Below are 21,609 nucleotides of genomic sequence, written 5' to 3'. Positions count from 1 at the left end.
TTTAGATATTAAGGAATGTATCAGTTGTAACCATGAACCCTCTGACAATTGTAACTGCTCGAGAACTTGTCATACAAGACATAGTCAAGGCCTAAGTGGAATAAGAAAGACACTGCTGACCCAAAAAATACTTAGTATGGTAAATAACAAATTATTTGTATCAGCAATTTGGAACACATGTCTCAAAACTCAGAACCAGATCAGGGAAATGTATGAAGGCTGACTAAGCCTGAAATGTGTCAGACTTGGTCAAAACCTGAAGGAGACAATAAGGTGAACTGTGCACCAAATCTCGGTGGCTTGACTTTGCTGTATCTGAATGTACAAGGACTAGGCAACAAAATGTGTCAGCTGGAAGTAATTTCAAACTGTAATTTTAAGGAAGTTTCTGTGCTGTGTATCAATGAGTATTGGCTTCGGGACACTCAGATTTGTGCAGCAAATATACCAGACTTTGACTTAATATGTACCTTTTGCTGGGAAACTTATATATGTGGAGCTGAATGCATTAATGTTAGAAGTAATGTTAAATCTAAAGAGATAAAACTTAGCAAGGTGAAGTGTGCAGAAAAAGATTTTGAATGTTGTATTTGTGAACTTACAGACTGTCAAACTATCATTGCATGTATCTATAGGTCTCCATCAGATGACTTTACCCAATTCTTGTATTATACAGGGTGTTACAAAAAGGTACGGCCAAACTTTAAGGAAACATTCCTCACACACAAATAAAGAAAAGATGTTGTGTGGACATGTGTCTGGAAATGCTTAATTTCCATGTTAGAGCTCATTTTAGTTTCGTCAGTATGTACTGTACTTCCTTGATTCACTGCCAATTGGCCCAATAGAAGGAAGGTAATGTTGACTTTGGTGCTTGTGTTGACATGTGACTCATTGCTCTACAGTACTAGCATCAAGCAAATCAGTATGTAGCATCAACAGGTTAGTGTTAATCACGAACGTGGTTTTGCAGTCAGTGCAGTGTTTACAAATGCAGAGTTGGCAGATGCCCATTTGATGTATGGATTAGCACGGGGCAATAGCTGTGGTGCGGTACATTTGTATCGAGACAGATTTCCAGAATGAAGGTGTCCCGACAGGAAGACGTTCGAAGCAATTGATCAACATCTTAGGGAGCACGGAACATTCCAGCATATGACTCGCGACTGGAGAAGACTTAGAATGATGAGGAAACCTGCAATGGATGAGGCAATTCTGCAATTCTTTGTGCAGTTGACAATAACCCTAATGTCAGTGTCAGAGAAGTTGCTGCTGTACAAGGTAACGTTGACCACGTCACTGTATGGAGAGTGCTACGGGAGAACGAGTTGTTTCTGCACCATGTACAGCGTGTGCAGGCACTATCGGCAGCTGATTGGCCTCCACAGGTACACTTCGGCGAATGGTTCATCCAACAGTGTGTCAATCCTCATTTCAGTGCACATGTTCTCTTTATGGATGAGGCTTCATTCCAACGTGATCAAATTGTAAATTTTCGCAATCAACATGTGTGGGCTGATGAGAATCCGCACACAATTGTGCAATCACGTCATCAACACAGATTTTCTGTGAACGTTTGGGCAGGCATTGTCGGTGATGTCTTGATTGTGCCCCATGTTCTTCCACCTACACTCAATGGAGCACGTTGTCATGATTTCATATGGGATACTCTACCTGTGCTGCTAGAACATGTGCCTTTACAAGTACGACACAACATGTGGTTCATGCACGATGGAGCTCCTGCACATTTCAATCAAAGTGTTCGTACGCTTCTCAACAACAGATTCGGTGACCGATGGACTGGTAGAGGCAGACCAATCCCATGGCCTCCACGCTCTCCTGACCTCAACCCTCTTGACTTTCATTTATGGAGGCATTTGAAAGCTCTTGTCGGTGCAACCCCGGTACCAAATGTAGAGACTCTCTGTGCTCGTATCATGGACGGCTGTGATACAATACGCCATTCTCCAGGGCAGCATCAGCGCATCAGGGATTCCATGTGACGGAGGGTGGATGCATGTATCCTCGCTAACGGAGGACATTTTGAACATTTCCTGTAACAAAGTGTTTGAAGTCATGCTGGTATGTTCTGTTGCTGTGTGTTTCCATTCCATGATTAATGTGATTTGAAGTGAAGTAAAAAATGAGCTCTAACATGGAAAGTAAGCGTTTCGGGACACATGTCCACATAACGTATTTTCTTTCTTTGTGTGTGAGGATTGTTTCCTGAAAGATTGGCCGTACCTTTTTGTAACACCCTGTATAGATGATCTTTTAAATGAACTGAGCGGCAGGTCAAAATGCACAATAGTTCTTAGTGACTTTAACATTAATTTTAACAAAAGTAATAAGAACAAGGTTCAATTATTAAATCTGTTTAACTCATACAACATGCAACCTACTGTACAGGAAATTACCAGATATGGTGATGGATCTGAAACAACACTTGATCAGATATTTACCAACAAACAAAGCTGTGAGTACAATACTGAAATAACAGATACAGGTTTTTCTCACCATATTGCTTTAAAAATAATGATAAGGAATGAGAACAATAAGAAATGCACAGTCACTGAAAAATATGTACAAAGAAGACTTATTAATGCAGGCAACATAAGAGTTTTTAATAGTATGCTAAAAAAGGGTGCAGTAGGGCGTAGAACAAACTGATGATGTAGACAAAAAGTATGACAGTTTTCTCACTGATTATAAATATTGCTATGATGTAGGGTTCGCATTAAAAAGAATTAAAGTCAGTGAGAAGACAAACACATGGGTAACACAAGGGATCAAAAAATCAGCAATCACCCTTAGAAACCTAAGCAAACATACCAAAATAAATAAACACTAAAACCATACTGTACGAAATATAGAAGGGCCTATAGGAAAGTTTTACAGGCAGCAAAACGGCTAAGCAATGATTCATACATTAACAAGGGAAGCAATAAATCAGAATCAATTTGGAAGGTTATAGACAATAGCATAGCAAAAATGTAAAACCAAGACCCATAATTTCAAAATTAAAAGTGAGGGTAAAGTGATAGAAGATGCTCAACAGATAGCCAATATATTCAATGAACATTATGTGAACATAGCACCGAACCTAATTAAAAGTCTATGTAATTCAAACAACAAAAACATAAAAGTATCAACTTGTGAAAAGACAATGTTTCTGTACCCAGTAATAGAATGTGAAGTTAAAAATGCTATTAACAAACTAAAAAATAAAATGTCTTGTGGTATTGATGGAATTCCAGACAAGGTAATCAAACATAGTTCTACCTGTATAGATACTCACCTTACTGGCATTATTAATACTTCTTTCAGGACAGGGGTGTTCCCATCAAAACTAAAACTCTCCATAACAAAGCAACTTCACAAGAAGAGTAGTACAGCTGACATAAATAATTATAGGTCAGTGTTATTATTGTCAGGTTTCTCTAAATTAATTGAAAGAGTAATGTATGAAAGGCTAGCTGACTTCTTGAATAAAAATAAAATCCCGACTAATGCTCAAAATGGGACTAGAAAGAACACATCCACAGAAACGGCAGTCTTCCAATTTATGAAAATGGTCCTAAATGCCTTGGACAAGAATAAATTAAGCTGCACGATATTCTTAGATTTATCTAAAGCATTTGATCTAATCACTCATGATTTATTGCTTATGAAACTAGAATTTTATGGGGTCTGGGGACTTGCCTTCGAATGGTTCAAGTCTTATCTCTCTGATAGACAACAGAAGGTACAAATATGTCATGAAAGCAAAGAGTATCATTCAGATTAAAAAAAAAAAAAAAAGAAAAAAAAACTGGCTATAGAGTGCCCCAGGGCTCCATGTTAGGCCCACTGTTGTTCTTGGTGGGTATATAAACGATTTGCCAAACCATCTGACAGTTGCGGAAACAGTGATGTTCGCTGATGACACTAGTATTTTTATAAAAGGATACACTGGGGATAATCTACAGCAGAGTGTCTCTAGGAGAATAAATGAGACAGGAAAATGGTTTAGTGATAATGCTTTGATCATAAAGTGGGATAGATGAATTTAAGTATTATTAAAAGTAAAGCTAGAAGAAGAGTAAAAGCTGAGTTGGGGAACTATGTTGTTGCACAAGCTCCATACACAAAATTTCTAGATATAGGGGTGGATGAGCACTTGTGAGGGGAAAAGCATCTATAAGTTTTGAGTAAAAAACTAAGTAAATGCTGCTATGTGCTAAGAATGCTTTGGGATTTTTGCAACACTGAATCACTGCTGTGTGCCTATTATGCTTATATGAACAGTTTGCTTAGATATGGTGTGATCTGGGGAAATACAGGTATGGCAAACAAGCTTTCAAACTTCAAAAAAGGGCTATTAGAATAATGAAAGGAGTTCCATGTAGAGTGTCAGGCATGGAAATATTTAAAGAATTTAAAATAATGAGTCTTCCTAGCTTACACATCTATGAATGTGTCTGATTTTTGAAAACTCAACAGGAATTTTCAGCATTAAATAATCGGGTTCATAACCATGAAACAAGGAACAGAGATGATTTTCACAGAAAAACCCAAAAAGGAGCACTGTACCAAAAAAGTGTAAACTACCAGCCCAAAATGCTTTTTAGTGCATTACCTGCTACAATAAAGAAAATTAAAGAATTTCATAAATTCAAGGTAGATCTTAAACAGCTTTTACTAACACATAGTTTTTATAACAATGAAGAATATCTGAATAAGGAAAAGTAATATTATTTATATACACTGACATAAAATATTTGCATTTATTATCCAAGTTTTTGAAACAAATTAAATACAAGAAACTATCTTGTAATTGACTACATTCATGCAATTATATTGTTGATGGATGAATAAAGAGACTGAATTCAACTGAATATAATTTTCATTTCAATGAACCTATCTCAATGCTCAGTACATCTCTACCCTTTAGTTTATTGTAGACCTTCATTACCATATACTAGGGTGTTTGTTGGTAGAATCTTAGGTGATGTGTTGGAAGCATGAAATTTTCTTTGTGTCTAGTGTTGTACATATGTTTGAAATGGTTTTCTTCCATTACCTTAGAATTAGTGTGTGCAAAGTTGATAATCTCAAATATGTGCAGTGCTGGGATAGCTAATATTTTTAGGTTCTTGAAGAGTGGGAAACAGAATGTTCTTGGAGAGGCAGCAGACATTTCTCTAACATTTCTTTTCTGAAGTAGTAGGATTCGAGATGTGTGACTTGAATTCCCCCCCCCCCCCCCCCAAATTAAACCATATCTAATTATGAATTCAAAGTAACTGTGCTACACCACCCTACTGCTGTTTATGTCTGTTACACCAAATAGCATGTCTATTGCAGAAGCTAGGCTGTTTAATTTAGTAGCTAAATGTTCTTGCCAGGTTCGATTTTTGTCCAAGTTTAATCCCATGACTTTGATGGAGTGAGATTCTTCTATAACTTTATTTTTATGTATGATACAGATATCACTTATTTTTGATTGTTTGATTTTAAACTGAGTAGACAGGATCTATGAAGTATTAAACTTCAGACCATTTAGTTGAAACCCTGTATCTAGGTTGTTTAGTCTGTTTATTACAACATTTGGAATTTCACTCATATTTTCTTTTCCAGTAAGCACTGAAGTATCATTGGCAAACATGACTGGTCGGGCACTCATATTGAGAGGTGAATCACTTATGTAAAAGAGAAACAAGATTGGTCCTAAGATTGAGCCTTGAGGAACTCTTTGTGAAATTGTATCCCACTGAGGAGCATAATTTATGGCTCTGAGCACTGTGGGACTTAACATCTGAGGTCATCAGTCCCATAATTTATGGCATGAGATATTATGGCTACCACTTGATTCCTGTTTGTCAGATAAGACTTAAGCCACTATAGATAATTTTGAACTGTATACATATGTATGTTATGTATAATAAGTTACTATGGATCATTATCTGATCAATTTACCATATGTACTTGTTTAATGAAGGACTGATAACCTTTCTGTTGTTATCTTATGCCACTCACAGTCTACCCTACCATCTCCTTCTGCAACACCATTGAGAACTGACTGCTCTTCCTTGCCCTTAAACCCATATACTTACCTGCCAAAACTTCCTCTCACCTCTCTACTTGAAGAGCACAGCTACACTGTAAATAATAATACATTTTGCAGTTCAGATCGTTCAAGGATCTTCCTTTTTTCACAAAAGTGAACATACGAATGGCGGAGAAAATGATTTAAAATGGGAATTACCTGATGGTAATGAGGTACATGTAGATCTTTTTATGATAATAGTGTAAATGTGGAATACATAATTTTATAGAAACTGAGGGCAAAGGTAAAAAAATGAACAGAATAGTTGTCTAAAAATCATTATTGTACAAATATTTATTGATTATACTTGGTCATGTAATGCTGCAATAAGCATATCAGTCAAGAATTGCTCCATTTATAGAAATATATTAAATTCATTATTAAAAATACATTAACTTATGTTTCATTTGTACAAATGACCCTGCAGATAGAATGTGATGGTCACATTTCAAAAATACTAAATGAATAAAGTATAATTTTGACATAAAAACTGTCTTAAGAATTTTTTTTTCCAGTTCATTAACATAATTTGATGTCTATCATGTATCACTTATTAGGTTGAGAAAATTAATCATAAACTCAAAGAGCACCTTACGCGTTCCAGTACGAAGTCTGTTAAATCCTTTACCTGCAACATAAAGACGTAAGATTTTATCATCATCTTCATCTTCACAATGACAATAAATAATATAAGTTATTTTTAAGCCACAGGGGTAAGAAGTCAAGCACAAGAAAACCAGATATTCTTATTGGTATTAAAACTATGATATAAATGATTATTTGAGAAATGTTCTGCTCTTTGCTACTGAAATGCAGACAGTAATAGAGGAAAAGAGGGTATAAAATGATTATCAAGCACAAATGAAGAGAAAAACTCCTGATGAATTGGAGATGCTAAAAAAGGACCAATGAAAAGGTTTGGTGTTCAAACAATGTGAGTGTTAATCGGTTAAGCTGAGTGCACATACAATCAGGGACTCAATATGAATGTGAGCAATGTTAAATTATGAGAGCAAATGAGGGAACTGATATAGAACTGAAACGACAGTAAAAATAAAATAAAAAAATCTGCCAGTTAAATACTGAAATAGAAATACAAGAATATGCCAATGAAATATAGAAATAATTATGTTGATGATAATCATAATTTATTTAATTATTTATTATCATCCCAATGATCACATTTGTGATATAGGATTTGTAGGGATACATTTAAACAACTATATAATATCTTTACAAAATTTTTATCAATGCTGAATTCATATGAATCTATCTTATGTTTAATACAATATACAACTAATAAGTGTTTTTATAACATAATTTCTTATGTGCTTGACGGACATATTCACTGATGTAATTTCATTTGTCACATTAACTTAAACATATATTCTTATACAGTTGCGCAGTGATATTCACTTATGCTGTAATAACATTTGTCAAGCATGTGGTTCTTTATATTCTAATACAGTTGAGCATAGAAATTCACTTACACTGTAATAACATTTGTGAAGCATGCGATTCTTTATAACAATTTTAAATTTATCCTCATTTTCCAGCTCTTTGATATGTTTTGGTAGTGCATTAAAAAGTTTGATGCCTTGATTACATACATGTTTCATACTTCGGGTCCTTGTTACAACTTGTATGTGGAGATCTTTACATTGCCGTGTATCATAATTATGGTAGTCTGTATTGGTTTTCATTTTGTCCTGATTTCTTTTGATCACCAACAGACATTTCAGAATGTATAATGATGGAATTGTTAAAATTTTCAATGCTTTAAAATGTGTTCGAGAAGGCTGTGGTTCATTATCCAAATAGTGCGTTTTTGTAATTTGAAAATCTCATTTAGACGACAATTTGTTTTTCCCCAGAATACAATCCCATAGGATGCAATGGACCAAAAATAGCCAAAATATACTAATCTGGTGCAGTCATTACTACAAACTCCTGAAATTATTCTAAGTACAAAACATGCTGAATTTAGTTTTAGTGCTAAGCTCACCACATGGTCCTTCCAGCTTATCTTCTCATCAATGTGCATACCCAGAAATTTTGCACACTGGACTCTTTCAAGTTGTTTGCCCTCCATGGCACGATTTAGGTCGTCATGTTCACTTATATTTCCATATTTGCACATAATAAGTTTTTTTTTTTTTTTTTTTTTTTTTTTTTTTTGATTCAGTGTTAGCTTGTTAGCATAAACCATTTTTGTATATCTTGTAGGACAGGGTCCACAGTACTGTGCAATGACTGCTTCATATCACAAACTATTAAACTAGTATCATCAGCAAATAACATGATTCTAGCTTTTCTCTCTGACTCCAGAATATCATTAATGTAAATGAGGAACAGCAAGGGGCCTAATGCACTTCCTTGGGGTACTCCTACTGTGACCTTCCTTGAATCTGATCTTAGTTTAATTTTTTGGTTGATATTTGGTGCCATAATTTCAACCACCTGCATACTCTTTTCCAGATAAGACTCAAACCACTTTTTTACCGGTCCTCTGATACCTATAGCTCCAAGCTTTTCCAAAAGTATGTGTGTTCAACAGTGCGAAAGTCTTTTGACAAATCTAGATTTACCCCAAATACACTTTTTCCCTCTTCCAATTTACTCATTATTTCTTTTGTGTATTCAAGTACAGCTGTTTCGGTACTTCTCCCAGCTTGAAATTCATGCTGATTACTGTTTATCAGAGTGTGGATATTAAGATAATGTGTGGCTCTATGTTTCATTAGTAGCTCTAAAACCTTAGAGAAAGTTGGGAGAAGTGAGACAGGTCTGTAATTTTCTATTTTAAGCTTATCACCCTTTTTCAACAGGGGAACGACTTTAGAAATTTTGAGTTTCTGTGGAAACACACCCTCAGCCATTGACAAGTTTGCTATGTGCGCCAATGCCATCGCTATTTGATTATCTGTTTTCTTTACTGGTATTATTTGCACCTCATCTACTCCAGCTGATATCTTGGACTTGAGACTTTTAATCACTTTTAAAACTTCCCTTTCATTTGTTGGAACTGCCATCATACTGCTGGCTGCCTTGGGTGCTTCCATCTTAATCTGCTCCCCAAAATTCCTGCTTTATGTCTGGGGTACATTTAAAAAGTAATTATTTATATAATTAGGGATGGCATATTTATCTACCATTTTATTCTCCTCATCTTTTATAATAATTTCCTTGTCTTTGATAGGTACCCCGGTTTCTTTTCTCACAATTTCCCATGCTATTTTAGTTTTATTTCTGGACTGTTTTATTTCCATATCATTACTTAGTAACTTTGCATGTGCAATTATTCTGTGGTATATTTTCTTGTACCTTTTTACATATCCTATAAAATCAGTATCTGCACACACCCTCAAATCTGAATTCAGTTTTTTCATGTTTTCACGTGATTTCTTAATGCCAAGAGCCATCCAAGAACTTGACTTTATGTGTCCAGTAGACTTGGTTCTGCTCAGTTTCTTTGGAAAACACATCTCAAAGTTCATCATATACATCAATCCAAATACACTATATGCCTCATCTGTACTTGTTTGTTTCATAACATCTAACCAATTTTCATTTTCTAAGATATTTATGAACTGATGACAGCTGTCCACAGAGAAGTTTCTTTTGTAAATATTATTTATGCCTTTATCTTCCTTTGACCTTAAAGGGATTTCAATGGTGAGAGCATTGTGGTCAGGCAATCCTAAATCTATGTTTGTTACCTCTATGTCAGTTGTTGACATATTTGAGAAAATGTTATCTATGAGGCTATTGAAGGTGTTTGTTATTCTAGTTGAATTGTTTATATGTGGTCACATGTTGAAACTCTTTAATATGTCCAAAAATTGCCTTTTTTGTTGACTTTCAACTAGAAGATTAATATTGAAATCACCACAAAGAATAATCACAGTTTCTTTTTTGTAAAAAGTATTTAGCAACAATTCTAATTTATCAAAAAAGACTTCTATGTTTCCACATGGTGACCTATACACTGTTATGACTATGACTTTTTTCATCAGTCCATGTAGCTGGACAGCACCTGCTTCAAAAAACTTTTCAATACTTAAGTTCTCTGCTTCACATCTCTTTTTAAATTCTAACTCTTGTCTAAGGTAAATACCGGCTCCACCACCTTTTGCAATTTTCCTACTATAATGATTTGCCAGTTTAAATGGATTAATATGAATACTACTAATTTCATGGTCCTTACACCAGTGATCAGTAATACACAAGACATCAGGTTGGGTGTTACTTACTGCTATTTCAAGTTCACAATATTTGTTCTTAGAGTCATAATCTTTAGAACAGGGGAGTGTGCACCGATGGTATTTCTCCTTTCATTTAACATTGTTAACTTGGAGTTTTCTTTATAGCTGGATACCAAAAATCCTGTTGTACCACAGGTTTCTTGTTTCTGTTGCTTTTCCTACTTGAAGTGGATGATGCTGATTCATTGTTTATACTAGCTGTGGCAGCTGATGACATTTTAATATTCACTATAGCAGATGTTGATGTTTTGAGTGCTTCAGCAAATGTTGCTCTTGTTAAGGTTTTGATTTCTTCTGCTTCTGCCCTCATTTGGAGTGGGATTTTAGGGAACTTTTCTATTGATATACAGCTTATGTCTTCTAGTATCTTTTCACCCATCATCTTTTTTCCATAATAGTTCCTGTGCTGTCCATGCCTCGTGAAATGATTTCTCACTGAGCTGTTTGCATCCACAAAAGTTGTACACTTAAAAGCACAGCAGAGCTTCCTAAATTTATTATTTGTTGACTTTATTTCTTTGGTTACACATGATTCATTGATTAGATCATGTCTATGTGGCTCACTTACAACGAGAACCTTTAAATTTAGATCTGACAGCTTTTTTAGAGTTGTTTGAAGTGCCCTTGTTGCTAGTTGGCTTTCATTTTTGTATATGTCATTTGCTCCACCTATTATCACACAGCATGTTACAGTCTTAACTAAGTTTTCACAATTATTTACTATTTAATTAAGAGGAGCACCAGGTTTGACAATGCCTGTTACTCTAAATAATAATAGTGCAGAACAATACCTTCTCACAGTGCATGATATAAAATGAAAAATGAACTCCTAAAAGGATATATGGTGGAAACATTGTACTTTTGTGGGACACTGACAATGTTAAAGGCACTAATTCAAAGTGCTTTGATGCAAATTGAATGAGAACCAAATCTGAGAAATAAAGTGTACACAGCAACTCTATTTTGCTTACTCATAATATAGTCTGCTGTTTTGAGCATGGGTTAGTACACAGTATAGACATGCCAGACCAGCTTTGATATACATGGCGAAGAAAAAATTCATGCACTCAGACTTCACTGTGCGATCTCTCACATACTAGCAATACCAAAATGTCTCTCAAAATTTCGTACTGCATGTATTTCTGGCAGTAAATGGATGTTAATAATTGGCAGTATGGCAACACTGTAATCATATATAAGGTAACTATCTCTTTCAGCACACAGCTCAGGGCTTTGCAGTTAATGCAGTGGATAGCGTTTTAGATTAGCATGCAGAAGGTCGAGGGTTTGATTCTGGGTGGGGGCATATTTGATTTTATTAGCTAAATGTAGTCTGCATGGTACAGTATCATCATACATTGATTACAGTGACATTTGCAGTTACATACTATGAACAAAGAAATTGATGTACCATTGTTTCATTGGTCAGCTTTTAAAGAAGCTGTTTGCATATCGTGGACGTGAATTGTTTCATGCCACAGCATCTACTAGACACCAAATCTGTTTTCTGTGCTCCCTCCCTCCAACTGTCCCATTGAACATATTTGCAAAGCATGTTGCTTGCTCTACTGATGATGTAAGGCAGTAACAAAATGTAATGGACTTGAATGTGGAGATGATAATAGTTCTGATATGTGTTATGTGATATGTGGTTTATTCATCTCATTACATACAATTTTCAAATCATTTGATTTGATGTACAGGAGACATGTCAAGGTTTACAAAAGAAACTTTTTTCACTTTTTTAAGAGAAATACAAAAGTTTACATTATATTTTACATTTCTAAGTTACAGCTACACATGTACATAAAATAATAAATGTAATACAATCCCTGGGTTCAGATTGTGAAGCTGTCCTCAATGAATTCATCGACAGTATAATAACACTTTTCCACCAGAAGAGTAAAGAGCAATCTTTTCAGTGAACCAATCTCCATTTTAAATATATTACTGCCTTTTATTTTATTGAAAATGTTTAACCCCATATTCTCTGGCGTTTGGGCATAAAGTTTTAAACGATGTGTTGGAAGTTTGAAGTTATCTCTGTGGCAAGTGCTGTAGTTGTGGTCAAAACAGAAAGTGTCTAGTGTATGTTGATTTCTATATAGGAACACCACCATCTCATATATGTAAAGTGAGGGGGTAGATAGTATTTTTAAATTTTTTAACAGTGGTCGACAGGATTCCCGATTTTTGCAACACACATGTTTCTAATTACTTTCTTTTGTAATACTAGGAGCCTAGTGACATTTGTTGAATTTCCCCAGAAGATTATGCCATAACGAATAACTGACTCAAAGTAGCAGTGATAAACTATCTTTCTGGTATCCATGTTTGTGGCACCTGACAAAATACACATGGCAAATGCTAAGTTGTTCAGTTTATTTGCTAAGTAATCTATGTGTACCCTACAATTTAAATTTTTGTCAAGATTTAGGCCTAAGAACTTCACGTGGTTTGCTTCTGTGATATCCTGATCATTGCAAGTTATCTTTATTTCACTCCTTTCTACTGATTTAGCTTCAAATTGCATCATTTTGGTTTTAGTTACATTCAGTTTTAGTCCATTTTGATAGAACCAAGTTTCAAGTTTTTCTAAAGTATTTTTGGCTTTTTCTGGAATATTTTCAGATACCTCATTTTCAATAAAACTGATGTATCATCAGCAAATAAGACTGAATGAACATCAATAACAAGTGGTAGGTCATTTACGTAAAAAAGAAACAGATAGGGAACCAACATCGAACCTTGTGGGACTCCTTGGGGAACTGTTTTACAGTCTGATGAATAATTGGTTCCATTTGAAGTTAAAATTACTCTTTGTTTCCTACTTGACAGGTAAGAGCTAAACCATTTTAAAGCAGTGTCTCTGATTCCATACATCTGTAATTTGTGGAGGAGTAAAGCATGGTTCACTGAATCAAAAGCTTTAGTCAGATCACAGAATATACCTGTGATCTTTATCAAACATGGAGCATATTTTTTGGATAAACTCATTTATAGCATTCACAGTGCTTTTAACCTGTTGGAATCCGAACTGGTTTTTAAAAGTTATATCATTTACAGTAAGAAAGTTATTAATTTGTTTTGCTGCAATCTTTTCAAACCCTTTAGAGAAGACCAGCAAGAGAGAGATAGGGCGGTAATTCCCCATATCTTCTGTTGATCCTTTCTTGAATAGAGGTTTGATCTCACCATATTTCAATACCTCTGGAAAGCATCCCTGTTCAAAAGATTGATTTATAATAGTTGACAGTGGTTGGGAAATAATATCGTACAGATACTTGATTACAGATGTTGTTATTTCATCCCACCCATGTGAGGTTTTGTTTTTTAGAGACAATATTTCCTTTTCCACATCCCTTTGGGTGATCCGATCTTACTACATTTAGGAAGAATTCATTGAAACAACTTGACATCTGAACAGGGTTTACTATAATTTCATTTTCATGTCTAATTTTCAAAATCTCATGAATTTTTACTTTGGCTCCTAGTTCAGACTGAACAACTGACCACACTGCTTTTGTCTTATTTCTGTGTTCTTGTATGAATTTATTATTTGCCATTTTTTTAGCTGCCACTACAACTTTCCTAAATACAGCTTTATACTGTTTGACATAAATAACAAAATCTGGATTTCTGTTTGATTTTAACTCATTGTGGAGCTCTCTCTTTCTGGCACTAGAGATTTTTATTCCTGCTGTAATCCATTTGAGTTTACCATTAGCTTTCTTTTGCTTATATCTACGAGGAAATGATTCATTAAATACCTCTAAGAAACAATTTAAGAATTTGTCATAGTTTATCAAGCTTGAACTCTTGTAGTCTACAGGCCAGCTTATTATACTTAATTTACTGCGGAATAAATCCATTTCAAATTTTACTGAGATCCCTTTTTATACACACTTCTGGAGGTTTTAGGCTATTTGCTTTTGGGAGCTCAATAAACAGAGCTGAGCGATCCGAAATACCCAAGTCTAAGCAGTATTTGTGCTTATTTCCACTGTCAAATTTGTAGTTAGTAATAATATTATCAATGCAGGTCACTGATCTGCTGTTTTCCCTAGTGCCTTCAGAAAAATTTAGCTTGAAACCAGATTTCTGAATTAAGTCATGAAATTTTGTGGAATCATTGCTTTCAACTAAGACATTTAAGATGGTATTAACTGATGGGATCATTAGGGGAGGGTACACACAAAGCCAGTTCAGAATATTGCAGATGCAATGGTGTGAAACAATTCGCATATACGACATGCAAAAGGCTTCTTTTTACAAACTGACCAGTGAAAATGATTGTACTTCCATTTCTGTGTTTGTAGTACATAACTGCAGATGTTTTGTATAAGACTCACTGTAATCACTGTATGATGATTAAGACACCAGATACCATACCACACAGACTACATTAACAAATAAAAACAAATAAGCCTCAACCTAGAATTGAATCCTCGACCTCCTGCATGCCAACCCAAAAGGTTATCCACTGCATCAACTGCACAGCACTAGTACTATATGCTGACAGAGTTAAGTTACTGTACATGTGATTACAGTGTGACCAGTTTGCCAATCTTTGACGTCCATTTACTGCCCGAAATATGTGGAGGACAAAATTTTGTGAGAGACATTTTTGTACTGATAGTATGTGAGGAATCACACTATGAAGTCCGAGAGTTCAAATTTTTCTTCACCTTGTATGTCTTATTTGTGGAATTAATAGATTTTTAGTGAAACATTTGTAATCTCTCCACGGAAAATTACCCTCTACCACGCAATAATTAATAATGGTCAACCAAATCATCCGCATGTATTTACGTTTGAAATGTATCTGGTCAGATTTTCTAGTAATATATGCGCCGACAGCTCGTCGACGCCAAGGTATTTTTCTAGTACGTTTATTCTTTGGAACAACAGAGGTACAGAAATGTATGCTCCATGGTTATTATAGGAGAGAGAGGAACAGCTTCGGAAGTATCAGTTGGAAGATTGTCGGATTGCTAAAGGAGATTTATTTACTCTTCTTCGCGCTAAAGCGAGCTAGGAAAGTTTGTGTCGCTAGCGTGATAGATAAAGAGAAAGAAAAACCTGTAAAAGAAAATTACATGAGACTTGGAACCAACAGAAAACGGAACATGTACGGAAATGGATTCAATATACAATTTTCCTCAGAAATAAGGTTTGTGACCATTTTATTCTACAGTGAATGACGAATGAGTTCTCTGTCTGAACCATTGATGATTGTCTGGGCCCTGTAATTAATTGGGAAGTTTCAGCTGTGACGAAGAGAGCCTGCAATCTCTGAGTTTTTTTAAATCGTCCAAAAAGTCTTCGTCCACATCTGAAATTTTAGATCTGTCGTAAACTGAACGAATTGTTCAAACGATCGATTTTCCCAACTGAATGCAGCGCTTAATAATAATAACAAATGTAAAGATCTTTTCTAGCAAGCCAGCTGCTGAATATTAAGACGAAGGGCTCCACCAGAGATTCTACTAGGCTGATTTCACGTAAATAATATATTTAAACTGTACACAGATAAAGGACAGAGAGAGAGAGAGAGAGAGAGAGAGAGAGAGAGAGAGAGTGAGAGAATCCTCCATTAGCATAATTGTTTCTCTGTCTTTTCACGGATCAGCCTAACTAGAAAACACGAAGCCCTGACTTTATTGTACCGATTTATGTGTGAGAGGGAAAGAGCGATAAAGGCGACAGATACACTTCTGTACAGACAAAACATTACACCAAGTTAGCGGCAAGCTGCATTCACATAGACTTTCATCATTTACAAAAGCAGAGTAGAATTCATTATAATGGCCAATCCGTGACAGGACACGTTTTTGGACGTTGTTAAAATAATTTTGTTCTCTGTTTCATGTGAACTACGATGAGACAACTTAACTTGGAAAAGAGAAGAAATACTCGAAGGCAAATTAAGTGGATCTACAAATAAAAGCAGCACGCTGGGCGCAGAAAAAAGGCCAGATCTATAATTTTTTATTAAAGCTTGCTAGTATTGAGGAAGTAGACGTAGATTTGAACATTTACTAATTGTGTTCATGCCAGACGTAGTTTGATTGACCTGCCTTAGTTGCATTTACCTGTATAAGTACTATAAGAAAGTAGCCACAGAAGTATTCTTGTGTGAAGGGAGATATATACATATTGACTGTAGAATATTTATATGGTTTTAACTAGGGCAATGTTTAAGATGAGTCAAGCAGAGCAGAGCAACACGCAACAGCCTTCAGCTGTGAGCACGGATAATAGTGATGTAGTAAGAAGTGTTGTAGAACCGATCGCTACAGATAGTGCAATAGAACGCCCGGTAGACATGGCTGGAGATGTAACAGCAAGTATGCAACATGGATTAGATCCATTAGTAATTATCATGAGACAGATGCAGATGATAACTGAGAGCATGAATAATATGAAAACCGACATTAATGCAAAGTTAGCCTCAGTTACCGAGGGGCAAAATGATTTGAATGCGAAATTAGCCTCAGTTACTGAGGGGCAGGAAAATCTAAAAGCTGAGATTAAGCAGCAGTTACATGACAGTTTTTCCAAATTAGAGCAGCGGATAGAGGCGAAGACAAAGGAACTTAAAGATCAGGCCGAAGAGACAGAACGAAAATTAACTGCACAAATAGAATTGGTTAAAGCTCAGTGTGAGGAATCTACTCAACGCGTACGTGTAGAAATGAAGGAGTATGTGGCTATTAAGATAGATACCGTACGGGAACAGGTGGAAATGGTTCCGCAATTAGTACAAAAGCAAGATGCCATGTCATGTACAATTGCGCAACTTCCTGAATTGGCACGTACGCAGACGAACCTAAAGGAAAGTGTTGAACATCTGACCGAACGTCAAGACGTTATAGACCACCAAATTAATGTATTAACGGGTAAATTATTCAAAATCACATTAGAAAACAAAAGGCTAATGTGTGAAAACGTTGAGCAAAATGTTAAAGCAGCATTCCAGAGTCTATGCGGCAAACAGGAAGAGAATTTGTTTGCGAAAGGACTTGAGGAAGTGCGACAGCAGTTAGGTGCTGATTTCGAGCATTGGAAACAAACGATAGAAGAGTCAATACGCGTTTCACAACAAGGCTCAGAACAAATGAATACCGGCCAGCAGCAGAAGTTGGCAGCGTCTGTAGAGCCAGTTACTGCACATTTGCACACGATACCGACTTGTGTGAGTAACTCGAATATTAAATTGCCATGAGCTAGTTGTTCGCGTGAAGTTTTATCTGATGGAGATTACGAAAGCCTTTGCCATGCCGAAGAAAAAATGATAAAGCATCGGCAATTCCAGATTTTTAACACTGACAAAAGGGGGGTCCATCCGATTGTTTTTATCCGAAGTTTTAGAGGAGTGCTACCCAGAAATTGGTCGGAGTGGCAGAAAATCAGTTTCGTGACGGGGCATATACAAGGTTCGGGGGCGATCTGGGCCTCGGACATGACTTCTGTTTGCTCGACATATGACGATTTTGAGAAAGCGTTTTTAGCAAAATTCTGGTCAGAAGGGGTACAGGAACGCCTAAGGCAGGAGGTGCTCTACCCAGAGCCTTTCTCTTTTTCAAAAGGAAGCCTTAGGGAGTATTTTGAAAAATATATAAACAAAACTAGATATTGGGACAGACCTATGCCTTTGCCAGACATAATAAACATACTTAAGGCAAGATTACCAACTAACATCCGGAATCAATTAATTTACGGGAACGATAAAGACTTGGAGTCGTTCCTCACGACGTTAGATCATATAGACATTAAAGAAGAGAGCAACCAGAAAGCCCGTAACAACAGATTCCAATATAGGGAGATAGAACCTCCGCCAAATGGTAGGCAAGGGAACGCACAGAGATCGATAAATAGTGGAGAAACCCCTCAAAATCTCAATAATAATACCGGCAATAGTCTTGCGAGGGGCTATCCAAGGAACAACAGGAATGGGAAACGATACAATCCCGTATGGGGGAACGAAAGGAATTTCAGACCGCAAGCCTGGAACAATAACAGTAATAGAAAGTGGAATCAACCGGGGGGAATAGATTCAAATAACCAACATCAGTGGGGACGGACATCTACGAATCAACCGGTAATTACCGAAGTGACGGACGATGTCAACCACCAGGCGAATCAAAATCCAACAAACTTGTAAGGACCCACTCGTGCCCCGGAGAAGCGGTCAACAATTGGTTGAGGGGCAACAGGATATGTGTACCCATGCTAATGTATAATGATGGACGATTACTGGCAGATGAATTGACCGAGGACTTAGAACTCCAAGATGAGGATAAGGAACAGGTGGCAGTAGCCGAAGTGCAAGTCATTTTGGAGACTGTACCTATAGTGGCGGTTTTGGACACAGCTGCAACCACGAATGTTATTTCGGAGGCTCTATTCAACAAGATCAGAAATATAAGACGAGTACCAATTTTTCCAGTTCAAAATTGCAGAATAATAGGCGCCGTTGGGGCTAGATCGGCTAATGTAAAAGTGCAGTCACTACTTAGTGTAGAAGTCGGAAATGTAGCAATATTACGCACATTCCTTGTTGTAAAAAATTTGGTGGTAGACTGCATTATAGGAATCGTCAGCCTACGTCAATACGGATGCAGAATAGATTTTAAAACAGGAAAAATTTGGTTAAATGTAAATAAACAAGAAATTGAGTTGGACTTGTTGAAAATGGAAAACCTTACTAGAAAATATAATAGTGGGATCAGTGTGCAAGTAATCAGGACTGCACAAAATTCTAAACAGCACGTAAATAATGAGTTCCAAGTCAAAGGAGACTTCGGTCAATTAGTGTATGAGAAGTTAAATGAATCCGACTGCATTATTGAAGAGCAGAAGAAGCAGCTCAAAGAATTATTATTAGTGTATGAAAACGTGTTTGACGAAAGGCCAGGAGTTATTAAGGGATACATATGCCATCTCTACGTTAAGCCACACGAAACGTATTGTAGAACTTTCTATCCTGTTCCCTGGAGGTTAAAGGCTCAAGTTCAAAAAGAAATAGATGGCATGTTGAAATGGGGTTTGATCGAACCCTCTACAAGCCCATACTGCTCCCCATTGTTGGTCGTGCCAAAAGCAAAATGAACGCTCGTAAAAAACATAACAATAAACTGTGTGTGTAGTGATAGAAACCTTTAAATTGAAATAGTTAATCAGTGACATAGAGTATAGAAATAGTGACTAACTATTATTATCGAGTGTTGTAAAGAAGATAGTGGAGGTAGGCTTCACCTGTGGTTTGGGTGAACATAGAACTTTAGCATTGCTAATGTCATCAAGAATGATTAAGGATCTAACTGACCTTCAAGAAGAATGAAATGTTTCCCGCAAATGACGCGGAATAATCAAAAGAGGTTCCGAGTGAATATTCATATATAATCTCATGTGAACGCTTACATGTGTAAACGTGTGAAGGGATGTGTTGTGGTAGTGAATCGTGAGTGACGGTTAACGCCGCAAAGATAATTTCCCGCGCAAAACAGTTGACGTCGGTGCGAGAATTAAAATCGATATAGACGATACAGATATGCTTTGTAAGAGACTCGCACCAAACGCGAGGATAAAATGATTCATGTTGAACTCTAAAAGGAATAGGTGTTATAATTAGAAGTTAAGAGTTTTTAATTTATTAATGAATGATTAAAGAAAGTAATATTCATAGATTCAGTAGTAATTTAATGGTTCGTGTTCATTTGGGAATTTTGTGTGAAAAATCCATTTCCATATATGAGCATGGATGAACACCGTATGAATCAGAGAGTAATTGAAAGAAGCGAATCCGCATTCCTCAATGCTAATAACTTTTACACTTCAGCACTCAAGCGAAGAAATATATGTATTTAGAATAAAAAGTTTTGAGTATAGCTAAATTATATGACTTATCATGGAAATATGGATGATGTCTTGGTATAAAATGAACTACACTTTCCATTATTCGATGATTTGAATCCAAAATCTATAGTAAGTTACATGAATCCTTTAAATTACGAAGAACAAATCAGTGATAGAAAATGTGTTAGAACTTTTGGACTTATAAGCACAAGTGGGGAGGCAAAGTCAAAAGGAGTATTCAAAAGGGAGTAAATCGGATGATGCTCTTGGCAACATCATTAGTTAATGAATGAATTCCTTGAAGTACATCGTAACAAAAAGGATCCATGAAGCCATAAGGATTTTGCTTTCAAAAAGGAGAATCTTGGACGGTGCAACCTAATCAGTTCTCTTACAGGAAGAGTTTTCCTTTTGGTCATTGCTAATTCTTTTGGAATGAATGTTGCATGTGAATTCGAGTATCCCTGTTCCTTCTACTCTTCCCATTGTGGGCCGTGTAGAAGATCAACTACAGAGGGGGCCGCATAGAAGACCGACTACAAATGTGGACGTCGGGGACATGCAAGACCCGGGGGAGTTTAGCACCGCAAGATATTGTACCAGGAGCAAGATTGTAAAACGAGAATTCACGTTATTTATTGTAAAACGTTTGTTTTTGCTAGAGGCACAAACCACTCTTCTCCAAATCGTGATACAAATTGATCCCTGTCTTTCCTTTAGAGATCTATTTCAAAATTATATTTTTTTTCTTCTATAGGCTTTCCTATCTTCTATGTACCGTAGGCTGGGGGTCTAGGCTTAAGAGGTTTTCCAAGGTTTCCCTGCTTAAGAAATTTCCTGGATGTGTAGACCCTGACATCAGTTCATGAAAGATCATCTTCCTTGGTTGTGCACAGCAAATATAACACCTAGATGCACATAAAAGCAATACAGCCGCGGTACCGGTCTCTTCATTTCTTCTGTCTTCAACATTTCTTTTCTTCGTCTGTCTCAAATATAATATTCTTTTTCAGTTGGAGGACTGACAATCATCACTTCCGGGTTATCCACGCTAATAGATAGCTCACGAAGTGTGTTCGGTGAATAAAATTGAGCTTACAAACTTCGCTCGCTGCGAGGGGCATTGTAATCTCCCCACGGAAAATTACCCTCTACCACGCAATAATTAATAATGGTCAACCAAATCATCCACATGTATTTACGTTTGAAAAGTATCTGGTCAGATTTTCTAGTAATATATGCGCCGACAGCTCGTCAACGCCAACGTATTTTTCTAGTACGTTTATTCTTTGGAACAACAGAGGTACAGAAATGTATGCTCCATGGTTATTATAGGAGAGAGAGGAACAGCTTCGGAAGTATCGGTTGGAAGATTGTCGGATTGCTAAAGGAGAT

The 21,609-nt window shown here is 36.3% G+C and overlaps 1 protein-coding gene across 1 annotated transcript in view; it reads right to left on the bottom strand.

Moving 5' to 3' along the window:
- Positions 1-6,589: 6,589 nt before the first annotated feature.
- LOC124556234 (protein tyrosine phosphatase domain-containing protein 1-like) overlaps positions 6,590-21,609 on the bottom strand; it is a 375,836-nt gene continuing 360,816 nt past the window's right edge. Inside the window, exon 12 of the mRNA XM_047130223.1 lies at positions 6,590-6,716. Within this exon, the coding sequence (XP_046986179.1) occupies positions 6,628-6,716 (89 nt within the window). The 3' untranslated portion in view covers positions 6,590-6,627. The remainder of the gene's footprint in view (positions 6,717-21,609) is intronic.

The sequence above is a fragment of the Schistocerca americana genome, chromosome X (assembly GCF_021461395.2).
Source record: "Schistocerca americana isolate TAMUIC-IGC-003095 chromosome X, iqSchAmer2.1, whole genome shotgun sequence".
NCBI lineage: Eukaryota > Metazoa > Arthropoda > Insecta > Orthoptera > Acrididae > Schistocerca > Schistocerca americana.
This window is presented reverse-complemented; position numbering and strand designations above follow the sequence as displayed.